Below are 13,605 nucleotides of genomic sequence, written 5' to 3'. Positions count from 1 at the left end.
CCCTTTGAAAGCCCAGAATTCTGGAGATATTTCTCTAAATAGCGATATTAGTATTAAAGAAAAAAATCTTAGATTTGGCCAGATTTACCTCCATACCTGTGGCCATGGAAAAGTCACGCAGGATTTGTTTATAAGCAAGAGCTTCTTTTACCATGGGAGCTCCCTGCAACATAATGTCATCAACAAATTGTTGATGAGACAAAGCCTTACTAGTTTTAGATAGTTGGATACCCTTGATGTTACCCCCTTCTTTCGCATGCTTGATAGATCTCTCAAGTCTTTCCATCATGAGGATAAAGAGAAAGGGAGAGAGCAGATCTCCCTGTCTGAGACCTCTTGAAGGAGTAAAGGTCTTGGAAGGAGAACCATTGACCAAAATTGAAAAGCTAGAGGAAGTGACCAGTGCCATAACCCATCTCACCCAGTTATGATTGAAGCCAAAGGCTAGAAGGACCTTCCTAATATAGGTCCAATTCAATTTATCATAAGCTTTGGCAAGGTCCAATTGCATGATCATTCCCGCCTTCCTATTGCTTAACAATGAATGTACCACTTCATGCGCTTGAATGATGTTGTTGAGAATTTGTCTACCCTCCACATAACCTGATTGCTCCACAGAAACTAGAGTAGGAAGAAGGGGTTTTAGTCTATTGGAAACCACTTTGGATATTATTTTATACACCACATTGCACAAAGCTATGGGTCTGAACCTGTCCGGAGTCTGAGCATTATCCTGTTTGGGGATCAAGGAGATGAAAGAAGTATTGAGCACCTTCAGAATGGTTCTATTCAACCTGGAATCCTCCACTACATTCATAATATCTTGTTTAACAATGCTCCAACAGGCTTTAAAGAAATCCACATTAAAACCATCAGGTCCTGGCGCTTTGCCATTCTGCATCTCCTTAACTCCCTCACTTACCTCCTCTTCAGTAATTGGCCTGTTGAGATTGAAATTATCCTCTCTTGATACTAGTCTAGGTATATGCCTTGTTAAGTCTCTGATATAATGATCTCTGTCTGCATTGGTCTCCTTCGCTATACCTTGAAAGTGTTGGACTAACACAATTTCAATCTCTTCATGGGAATTGTGAAGATGACCTCCCTCGTCCTTGATTGAAGAGATCTTGTTGTGGGATTTGTTCGCCATGGTGGATCTGTGGAAAAACCTGGTGTTTCATTCCCCTTCTTTTAGCTATTGCACTCTAGATTTTTGTCTCCAATATATTTCCTCTTATTTACATAAGTTCTCCCAGTCTTGATGAAGTTTGGTGACTTGTTCATCCCTGCCTCTATCAAATCCCTCTGTAATAAGAGTTTGATTGAGTGTCTGCATTTTCTCTTCAACCTCTTTTTTGCCGCAAAAATATTGCCAAATTCATTCTTGTTCCACGCTTTGAGTCCGAGCTTGATGTATTTTAGTCTTTTGTGGAGAAGAAACATTCTTGATCCCTGAATATGCAGATCTTCTTTCCACCATCTTGCTATATTGCTAATAAAATCTGGGCGGGTAAGCCAGATATTCTCAAATCTGAAAGGTTTATTCTTGGGGGTTCCAATACCCTGTACCTCCATTTGAGCAGGCCAATGGTTCGAGCCACCAAAAGGGAGAATTCTCACTATCATTTCCTTGTCTGTGAGCATAAGGTCCTCTAAAATTATGAATCTGTCTAACTTTGAGGCTACTTGAGACTCCCCTCCTCTCTTGTTGTTCCAAGTAAAGAGGCCATTATTCATTTCAATGTCAACTAGCTTCATGTTATCTATGAAAGCTTGAAATGCTGTAGAATCTTTGCTTAAAGTTCTTGTTCCCCCTTTTTTTTTTTTAAAGTGATTTGATCATGTTGAAGTCCCCGCCCATGATCCATGGAACTCCTGCATGTCTATCTCTTAGTTCTACAAGAGAATCTAGAAATCTGAGTTTGTCATCCAGTCTTTGTGGGCCATAAACATTTGTGACCAAATAAGTCTCGCTATCTCCCACAGGCTGAATAATCACTGATAAATAATTCCTAGATGCCTCAGCATCTATTATGCCAATATTTTGGGGGTTCCAAAGAGTGAGTATGCCTCCTGCTGTATTATCTGCTTTAACTTCTAGAAACTCAAATATATTGAGCCATTTGCTATGAATTTCTTTGATTTTTTGAATGGAACATTTAGTTTCCTGGATAAAGATCATATCTGGAGCTTCTTGTTTCATTCTATTGCTAAGTATTCTTTGTTTTCTTTTACTACCTAAACCTCTGATATTCCAAGTTGTGAACTTCATTATTAAAGATTTGTAAAAGAGTAACTGGATAGGTCTTTCATCTTACCTGAATCTATCATTAGTTTTCCACATTCCATCAATAGCTCATTCTACTTTTTCCTGCCTCTTTTCTTTCCTGGGTTTCTGGGAGCTAATCTTGGTGTGGTTTTCATAGTTTTCACTCCTTCGTTGCCCTGCCTTTCATTGTTTCTTTGCCTTTCCAGCTCTTTGGCCTGAGTTTTCCATAGAAACAGCTGCTGTACTCGGTTGAACTCTTCTTGATGTACTGAGTCTACCCCCCCAATGGTGCCCTGTTTCAAGAATCCTTCCAAATCTAGGTTTTCTCTTTCTAGAATCTCCTGCAGTTCATTATCTTCCGTTTCCATCTCACTCTGAGTCATTTCTTGATCCATCTCAAGTTCCCCATCGCTCAGCATTGTTTCCTTCTGTTTAGTAACATCCTGTGCTTGTTCCCTATCTTCTTCTTTCTCCTTCTCCCCTGAGCTTCCTTCCATTACCTGATCTGCTTTTGGTATTTCTTCCTCTTCTTCGAGAACTTGGAACCTGTTTAGATTGGCCTGTTGCCCTTCTGTTTATTGTTGCTTTGGCCCCCTTTTTCCCCCTTTTCCTCTATGTCCCACTTTGTGAAAGATTTCAGTGTCTTTCATTGTGGTTGCTTTACTTCTGTTCTCTATTTTGCTAAGAGGGCAGTCTCTAAATAGGTGCCCATGCTCATGGCACCTGCGACATCTGAAAGGAATATGTTCATAATCTACTGTTTGCACCCATTCTTCATCAAAAACTTCCAAGATAACCTCATCTGGTAGGGCTCCCGATAGGTCCATCTCCACACATATTCTTGCGAAGGAAGTATATTTTCCCCTTCTGGTGGCCTCAGAGGCTTTAACAAAATGCCCTAGTTTATTACCTATGGCAGATAACGATTCCGTTTGCCAATAATCAAGAGGTAGGGAGTAGAGTCTTACCCAGACCAGGACTGAAGTAAAAGTTTCTCGCTCCGGGACAAAATTCATCATCCACGGCCGCATGTAGAGGCCTGCTGCTGCATAGAAGTAGGGTCCTCCTTCAAACACCCTGTCTTTGTCCTCAATATTTGTAAAGACCACAGTGAAGAATCCCTTTGACCCAAGGTGTAGGTCTATGCTTCCTTTCGGTTTCCAATGGTATTTAATCCATGTTTGTAATGCCTTTTCAGTGGGCCATAATCCCATGAATTTACAAATGATAGCATAGGTCCGCATGTGGTCCCTATGTGCCTGTAGAGCAGGATCATTTAAAACTACTCTGGGAGTGACCTCAGTCTTGGGTTTACATGGCCCCTTCTGTGCCTTGTTTTCTGCTCCTTGTTTCTTGTCTTCTTCCTCATTGTCTTTCATGCTATTGACCTCCCTTGGTTTGGTAAAATCCTGATCCTCTTCCAGATTCTTTTTCCTTTCTCCTGCAGGCCCTCTGACAGATTCTAAAGGTTTCTTACCGCGACTGGCCACTGCCTGCCTGTAGGAGGGAGTGGAGCTCCCCCCTTTGCGCACCTCCATGGAGCTCAGAAACCTGAAACCCTAGCTATTTGTCCGTTGTGCGCTATCGTCGTCTTCCTCAATTTTTAATCAAATTTCAATTAATACAAAATCTATTTTTTATGGGGTAGTTTAATTAATAGATGAAATGGTTTTTTCATCATAATTCCACGATACAATCTCAAGAAAGATTGTGATTTTTTGTTATTTAAAATACATTTTTGAATGCATAAATGAATTCAACACCTTGAAAAGAATCCAATACATTCTCAAGAAAGATTATAATTTTTTATTGTTTAAAATACATGTTTGAATGCATAGATAGATTTAACACCTTGGAAACCCCATAATGCACTCAAATTTTACAAATTAAACAATTTAAACTCAATTTTCTAAAAATTTCTACCAAATTTTAATTAAAATTATCCAAAAAAAACCCAAAAAACCATTTCATCTTTGAAATAAACTTAATAAATACTTAATTATTAAATAAAACCAAACAGAAATTAATAAATTACTTAATTATCTTCTAAACTCGTTATATTCAATTAAAAAAGTCAAGTTCAACTCAAAATAAAACCAAAAACTGAAAATGGCATATGACATTGTCCGCTTTTTCATAAAACATGGTGTGCTAAAGACTCACATTGTACTGTCATATAATATATAGACATTAACCTTGAACTTGAAAAAAATTGGTTAACATCAATACTCTTCTTTTCCACAACATTTGGACACATAGAAACTGCACGCGTGGCTTTAGCAAATGACCAACACATAACATAAATCCACTTATGTCGGCGGTTATCATTAATTTCTATTTTTTTCTTCGAGACAAGAACTCTAATTCTATTTTTTCTTCGAGACAAGAACTCTAATTCTATTTTTTCTTCGAGACAAGAAATCGAATCCGACAAAGCAAGAGCATCCACAAAAATGCCAACCTGCATGGATATATGAATTAAATCATAATATATATACGAAAGCCTTCTTGACAGTTTGATTCAAATGGGATCCTGTTAGTCCCATTTTGCTCATAACTTCTTTTTCTACTCCATTCCCTTTGCTTCAAATGGGAATCCTGTTAGCCCCATTTTGCTCGTAACTTCTTTATCTATTCCATTCCCTTCTGCAGTTGGTTTATTTTTAGGTTGCATGACAGATGCTTAATGCTGCACCGTTTTCATTTTTTTTGATATCATTATCATGTCTGCCTGTACTTACATATTTGCATGTTTTTAGTATTGAATTTGCCGCAAAGATCATTTGGGTTTCTACATTCTTGTCATCTGCAGATGTTTACTATAATGCTTCATAAACTTCTGCCTTGATTGTTCTCCTTGGATTTCCACCCTTCTAATTCTCTGAGCAGATCCCTTAATTCTCTGAGCAGATCCCTTATTGTTGACTATAATGCTTCATAAACTTCTGCATTACTTATTTTCTTTAGCACTATCCTTGAGTTCTCATTTGGGTTCTTTGGCAACTTAGAAATCTAATGTCGGTTGCATGATTAAAAAATCAATCTCGTGCCTGTTCTACATGTGGGGTTCCCTTGTTTTTTTTATCAATTTGATTTAAAAAAATCCTTGCAGCGAAGCATTTAAACGTCCTTTTCAGCCTAGAAATTTTGCTGCAGATCAATAAGAGTTATGCCAAGATTCTGGACTGATTAATTTTTCCATTTTCAAGCTTTTGAAATTTACTGGGGCCTTTGGGTCTGTCCTAGTTAACCTGTTTTGTTGTCTAGACGACGTTGATTTTACATATCAGGCCCAGCAAACTATCCTATCGGAAGTTTTGCTGGTTTTTTCGTCTAAATTTTGCACCCTTGATAACATTGCCAGAACAAAAATGTTCGGAGGACCTAAAAAGGATAATGCTGTTGCACTCAATACTGATAACACATTTGCTGCACTAGAACGAAGGAAGAAGAAGGGCAGTAAGAACAAAGACAATGTCGAAGCGCTCAAGAAGTCGACTGAATTTTGGACAAAAGCTCCTTTGAATGTGAAAAGCTGGGCCGACTGTGAGGATGACGATGATTTTTATGCAACTGCTGCACCCCCTGTTTGGAGTAATGATCAACCCGGAGAAAAAGAGGAGCCTGATAAAGAGGTAATGTTTCTCTGTTCATTTTTGTGTTTTCTTGAAGAAAGTATTCTGTTATCGTCGGGTTGACGAATCAGAAAAGCAGCCTATACATACTTTTTTATTTTCTTGTATATCCGTCGTTAAACTGTAAAAATAACATACAGACAACAAAAACCAACCGATAGGATTCTGTTATCTTTGCTGATTCTGTTAATTCTATTGATTTTAGCTTATAAGCTATATACCTTCGTGCCAATAATTGAGGGATTTTCAAGATGGGGTTTCGTTGTCTATCTTATTTTTCAAGACTGAAGAGTACTAGATAAAATTTGAAGAGAATTGCACTTTTGCTGTGGGCAGAGCATGCCATTTTCTGTTTTGCAGTGTTCCGTATTCATTTAGACCTATACGTTAATTGGACCACAGTGACAAACTGTTAGGATTTATATTATTAAATTTCCAAGGCCAATTTTGTTGGTAATTTTCCTTGCTGCATTTGTCATTCTAAGCTGGATACCGCGAGAGAATGAGCTTTGCATTTTTATACCCCATTCCTGTTACAATGTTTTCATATCAGTTTATAGAACAGGGTTATAGATGCAAATTATATCACAGGTTCCTGTCGTAGGTGTTTATAATAAGACACTGTTAAAACAATTCTTGTTATGCAGCCATTTACCTCAGTGTTGTTGGTGTAGTTTCTTTCCTAGTATTCGATGACACTACAAGGCCTTGAGTTGAGTTGAATAGGACAGTTAAAATGTGATGGTCGAGAATCCAATACGTCAGACTCAATAATATGCCTCCCACAAGGTCCTCAAAAACTTGGGTTTAGAAGTGTGAAGTAGTTATGGTTTTAAACGAGGTACTAGGTCTTAATATATCGTTTTAAATGAGGTACTAGGTCTTAGTATATCGTCTCTGCAAATATGTCTCTGCAAATAGGTTTTATGAGGCAGCAAATCGGGCAATGGATATACCTGTTTGGAAATATATTCATCTGCGTCCTTCGTGTTTAATATTTTCAATCTCTTAGTTGTCGGACCTTAAACTGTAGAACCAACGCTTAAATGTGTTATGTTTTGGTGAAAATGAAAGATTTGAAATTGTAGTGCTGTAAGATGTATACACTACTGTTTGATCTTTACATTGTTGTAAATTGCTGTGGATAGTCCATTGGACAGTTCATCACAGCAGATCTTAAATACTGTAAAAACAGTGACATTATACTTCACTGCACAAATGATTACTTATGACGAATGTAATATACTCATGATTACTTATGATGAAAGTAATATTATAAGTATACTGTATATGATATGAAAACTAACTGAGAAGTTGTGATAGTAAAATGAATATATTATCCATACAATGAACACAAGATATACCTTGGAAAACCTGATATGGGAAAACCCAACAACAAATGAGACTCTGCCTTGCTCTTTTTTTCATATTTATAATGCAAGATGCAAAGAGAGATTGACCCACATGGATAATATGAATTGAATCATTTTCTTACCTTGTGGCTCAATTTAATATGTCTTGATAGTCGTTATGGTTAGGGTCAGGTTTTGGTATACCCCAACTCCTAGTGAGGTTCAAATTTTTGGACCCTCCAGAATATTTTTAAAATCCAACATTTGACTATCTCCATGTGTGAGTAATGGAAGTTGATGTGCATCCACTTGGTAATGTCATGGTCAAAGTAGAAGCCAAGATGTCTGAGGTGTAACTACCCCATATAAACTTTGATTAAGGTACTATTTGCATTGTTGAAAAGCTTTCAATGAGTAAAATGAAGTTCTCATGATGGGAACTTTGTTAACAAAGTTGTAATCCCAAGAGTTTTTGTTTAATTGTAATGTCCCCAATTTTTGCATTAACTTGTGATGAAATTAGGAGGAGTTTCCAGAGTTTATGTTAGCCAGGTCACAGGAGTTGGATTACACCATTCGTGAGCCTGACAAGTTTGGAGGAGTTTTATGGGGCTTGAGTGGGATCGCTTACCATCTTTCATCATCAAGATCAGTTCTTCACAGTTCGCTCTTGGTTCCGTTGCATTCTGACGATTTCTGTAAAACAGGGTTATTACAGGGATATTTTAATTATTTACACTTAAGGTGCTATTCGGGGTTGATTGTTTGGAGGAACACCTTAGTGTAATAGTTCATTGGTATTGGGGCGAAAAGATCTATAGGGAAGGATGATAAAAAGGGGCTTCGGGTGGTTGGTGTGATCAAGGAAGCGAATTAAGCTGTTGACACCTAATCTTCATGATTGGGGAATTTGTAAAATAAATAAATCAGGAATGTGAACAGTCATCGGAAGATGAACTGAACAATCACTCCTAATGTATAAAACAATAACATACCTATGGAATAAACACACCAATCAGTTTTTCTGCCCTTGGAGAGTTACTGCCTGGCCTGACATGGTATCAGAGCCAGCTCCCTATTTACCCTTTATGTCTTTGTAACTCTTTCTATAATTCTATCTGCCTACCTACGTTCTGTCTCTGCGCTGTTCCTGACACTCAGAATCCTAAATCGTTCTGTATCCCTGCGCCACTGGGCTCTGTCCATTAACGCATCAGTATCTTAACGCATATGTAGTTTTCTCATCCGAATACACCGGTGTTTAGATGCTTTCACCTATGTCGCCCACGTGGGTATACCAAAGCCCTATGTTCCAGGAGATTGACCGCAGTTGGTATGAAAACGCATAGAATTTTCCCTATTATGTCCTCTGGCATGTTGCTGTTATTTGCAAATGCAATAGTTATGTACAAGGTACATCTGCCGGGTATGTTTACCAGTCCGTTGGCTATGGTCCAGTAGACCAGTTGGAGTTTACCACAACTGGCCAGGCTCAATTCCCGGTGTGTAAGCTCTTGCACCTGTTTCGCTTTGTAGACCATCTGGTGCGAGGTGCTTCGGTCGTTCATTGTGATATAGACCGAGGAAAGTCTCCGTGCCAAACTTCGCAGAAATTGCAAAGAGCAGATCTTCGCTTTGTAGACCATCGGCGTCGAAAGCAGGGTCCGAACCTGCCCAGATCTTCGCTTTGTAAAATAAAGGGTCCGAACCTGCCCACCGTGGAGCACGAACCCACGACCACCTCGTGATAACGCCTGGTCTGACTGTATCTTCAACTATCCAGTCCAGATCCCTGAAATTCGGAGCCTTTCATGACAAGTTGTTGATGATCAGATCCTTATTAGTAATTTTTCAAAGACAAGTTCCATATTAGTAATGTTGTTGTGAAGTAGGGAACGCCATGTATCATGTTTTTGTTTGCAAATAACATCTGGCACCGTCTGTGGGAAGCCCTTGAGAGTGAACATTGCTGAGGACAGATAACAAAATTGCGTATGGTAACAAAACTGCGTTTGGTAGTCCACAATGTCCGTGGATACGTGTTAAGTTCAAATAGTATTGCGCAGTTTATATATATCATTCAAAGCGTTTATATAGCATTCAAAGTATTGCGCAGTTTTCAAAACGTTTTATATATCAAAGCATTTGTGGTATAGTGTTGCGCAGTTTATATAAGCAATTTATATAAGCAGTTTATATCATTCAAAGGTTTTATATATCATTCAAAACATAGTAGTATTGCACAGTTTTTTTACCATGAAGAAAATATAGTGCATGAGGCTGTAACGTAAGGAAGTTTTCTTTTCAGCAGAAGTATTTTTTTTACAGAATGCATTCAATCATCTCTATGGTAGGAATAGTTCTCACTGGCAAGGAGAACTATCCTGAATGGTCCCAGATGATAAAACACACCCTCATCTTCAATGAGTTGTGGAAGGGAGTGTGTGTCGGAGAAGGAGACAATGACCCAGTACAGCCTACATCAGACAAAGAGCTCGTCATTTGGGATAACAAGAACAGCAAAGCATATGCATTAATCGCAGCATCTGTAAATGAAGAAGTAAGTCGCCATATTTCATCATATTCAACTGCCTTTGAAGCTTTACAAAAGCTCAAAGAACTCTATGACTCACATTCTGCACTTGAAGTTGTTCAGCTCATGATTAAACTCTTCACTCTTGAACTGAAAAATAATGATCCTCTTGCTCTTGCATCTGAAGTAAAATCCATAATGCATGATATCAAATCCACTAAGGTTGAGCTGGATATCCCTCTTATTGCTTTTCTCAAGGCACTCTATCCTACCTACTCCAATTATCTTGAGTCTTTACAAGCAAATGGAAATCTTAAAGATATAACCTTTGACTCTCTTGTGAAAAAGTTTGCTGAAAGAGAGAAAGCCTTTGGAAAGAAGAAAGTCCCTGAATCTTCTGAAGAGACTGTTTGCCTTGCTCATAAATAAAAGCATCCTCCTCAAGATTCTACAAGAGGAAAAGGTGGACGAAGAGGAAGAGGAAGATACTTCAGAGGCGGGGGGGCAGACATTCTCAAGGAGAAAAAGCAGATCTGCATTGCATTCGCTGCAAACGAAATGGATCACATGATGCTTCTACATGCAAGCTACCATGGGACAAAATTGAGCAGAAAAGAAACCAGCAGAAAGGTAAAACTGATGATACAGACAAAGGTAAAGCACCTGAATCCGCTCACTATATTGAGGCACAATGTAACATTGGAGTAAATGAAGATTTGTTTAATGCTTCACTTGCTTTTTCGAAAAATGATTGGTTGCTTGATTCAGGAGCAACCTGTCATATGACTCATAGGAAAGATTTTTTTGAAGATTTCACTGACAATGTTGATGGAGCAGTATACTTTGCAGATCAGTCAAAAATCAAGCCATCAGGGCTTGGCACAATCAGGCTTAAACTGCCTGGTCTTCCAGACTTTCTTCTGGATCATGTTCTATATCTCCCACAGCTCAAGAGAAACTTGCTGTCCTTGGTCCACATCCGCCAGCAAGGTCACTCCATTCATATGCTTGATGGCAAGCTTGAGGTAAGAAAAGCATCTGACCACTCACTTGTCATGAGGGGAATAGAAGAAGAAAGACTTCTCAAACTGCAAGGAACCTCTGCTCATGCACAACATTTCTCATATATTTCTCATTATGAAGAAGGTACACTTCCATCAAGTTTATTATGGCATGCTAGATTTGGACATTTAAACTATGACAGTCTCCGCTTATTGAAGAAAAATGGTGTTGCTGGTTTGCCTACAATTCCTAGGAAACATAAGCAATGTGATGCTTGCATTCTAGGAAAGCATAGCAAACAGTGTTTTCATGATTCACATTCAAGAGCACATAGGAAGCTTGAACTCATTCATTCAGATTTATGTGGTCCAATGCCTGTTCCTTCTGCAAATGGAAATAAATATATCATGACATTTATTGATGATTACACCAGAATGTGTTGGGTTTATTTATTGAAGAACAAATCTGATGCTTTTCAAACATTCAAGAATTTTCATAAATGGATTGAAAATGATGCACAATCTCATATTGGGTCTATTCGCACTGATAATGGAAAAGAATATACATCAAATGAATTTGAAAACTATCTTCGCCAACATGGGATCAAACATCAAACAACTAATTGTACCTTATAATCCCCAACAGAATGGTGTAGCTGAAAGAATGAATAGAACAATCTTGAATATGGTACGATCCATGCTTTTCTTCAAAAATGTAAAGATAATGTTTTGGGCTGATGCTGTTCTATGTGCTGCATATATAAAGAATAGATGTCCATCTAATGCTATAAGAAACAAGACTCCTTATGAATTGTGGTATGGACATGTTCCTTCGGTAAAACATCTCAGGATCTTTGGTTCCACCTGTTATGCTTTGATACCAAAGGTACATAGAAACAAACTTGGTGCTAGAAGTCGTAAGTGTATCTTCCTGGGGTATTCAAACACCTCTAAAGCATACCGCCTCTATGATGAAGTAAATAAAAAGTTTGTTGTATCTAGAGATGTCATTTTTTTTGAATCATCCAAATCTGACAATGTTGTTGAGCGGCAACTTGATCGCTTGGATAGATTCGCAAAAACGAAATCATTTCAAGAATTTGATAATCAGATTCCACATCTTGAAGGGGGGATTCCTATACTAGAACAACATGTGGAATCTTCTTCTGAAGAACAATCTCCCCTGCATGAAACTCTAACAACGGATGATGCTTTAAGTGATGTAATTGATAGAATTGGGAGACTCAATCTTGATTCAGTCCCAACTCAATCAACAGAGCAGCCTGGACCATCTTAGAAAGGTCCCCCAAAGTGGCTGACAAAGACACTTAAAAGTGTTCATCCTAATGAAATTGGAAAAACAGGAACCAGAAATTCAAACTGACAAAATGGAGGTGATGTAGATGACTCTAATTCACCTGTTGATATGGATGTTACTTATGATTGTGAATTGAACTTCTCTACAGATTTTGAACCAACTTCCTTCAAAGAAGCTGCTTCTCATGATGAATGGAAAGAAGCAATGCAAAAGGAGTATGATGCTCTCATAAAGAATGGCACTTGGAAGCTGGTTGATCCTCCATTTGGAACCAAACCAATTGGCTGCAAGTGGGTCTACAAGAACAAGTATAAAGCTGATGGCTCACTTGACAAGCACAAAGCTAGGCTTGTGGCAAAAGGCTTTGCACAGAAGGAAGGGGTCAATTATGAGGAAACTTTTGCCCCCACAGCAAAATGGGCCACCATCCGGACACTCTTTGCACTAGCTGCTCAGAACGGTTGGAAAATCCATCAAATGGATGTAAAAACTGCATTCTTGAATGGAGATCTAAAAGAGAATGTTTTTATGTCCCAGCCTGAAGGATTTGCTGTGAAAGGACATGAACATAAAGTATGCAAACTTGTGAAGTCCTTGTATGGCCTCAAACAAGCACCGCGAGCCTGGTATGAAAAACTAACTGAGCATCTTCTGAAACTCAACTTCAATCATTTTGATCTTGATGATGCAACTTTATTTGTCAAGAAAGTTGGCAAAACAGTTGTGTATCTTGTGGTATATGTAGATCATCTTTTAATGACAGGGAACAATGAAAGCTACATTGCATCCATAAAGAAGGAATTAGGGAAAAGTTTTGAAATGACTAATTTGGGCTATGTTCATTACTATCTTGGCATTGAAGTAACCCAACATCCAAAATCCATATTTCTTTCTCAAAAGAAATACATTGGAGATTTGTTAAACAGATTTGGCATGACAGAGTGCAATCCTCTTTCTACTCCAATGGAACAAAACTTAAAGCTCACATCTATTGAAGGAAAGGAATTTGAGGATGCAACAAAGTATAGACAGCTTGTAGGAAGTCTCATCTACCTCACTACTACCAGACCAGACATTTCATTTACTGTTGGAATCCTCTCCAGGTTCATGCAAAAGCCTTGTGAGGGACATTGGTCTACTGCAAAAAGAGTTCTAAGGTACTTGAAGGGAACTCAAGACCTTGGAATCAAGTATACACAGGTGGATGACTTCAGCTTGATTGGATACTTTGATTCAGACTTCGATGGAGACAAAGAAACTGGGGTATCTACTTCAGGATATGCTATGAGTCTTGGATCAGGCGCTGTCTCCTAGAGATCACGCAAACAATCAGTTCTAGCAGATTCCACAACTGAAGCAGAATACGTGGCAGCAGCTGAAGCAACGAAAGAAATTGTGTGGCTCAGGAAAATTCTTGAAGATTTGCAGGTAAAACAAGTACAATCAACTCCACTCATGATTGATAACACCTCTGCAATAAAGTTGGCCAAGAATCCA

General features: G+C 38.4%; 1 protein-coding gene across 1 annotated transcript in view; it reads left to right on the top strand.

Annotated features, from left to right (window-relative positions):
• Positions 1 to 4,666: 4,666 nt before the first annotated feature.
• LOC149244453 (uncharacterized) overlaps positions 4,667 to 13,605 on the top strand; it is a 202,861-nt gene continuing 193,922 nt past the window's right edge. Inside the window, exon 1 of the mRNA XM_089368006.1 lies at positions 4,667 to 5,904. Within this exon, the coding sequence (XP_089224132.1) occupies positions 5,641 to 5,904 (264 nt within the window). The 5' untranslated portion in view covers positions 4,667 to 5,640. The remainder of the gene's footprint in view (positions 5,905 to 13,605) is intronic.

Source organism: Pinus tabuliformis, chromosome 8 (assembly GCF_031772625.1).
Source record: "Pinus tabuliformis cultivar Carrire ecotype Pingquan chromosome 8, CPIR1, whole genome shotgun sequence".
Taxonomy (NCBI): domain Eukaryota; kingdom Viridiplantae; phylum Streptophyta; class Pinopsida; order Pinales; family Pinaceae; genus Pinus; species Pinus tabuliformis.
The sequence above is the reverse complement of the archived record's forward strand: the minus strand, read 5'-3'. Positions and strand labels throughout refer to the sequence as shown.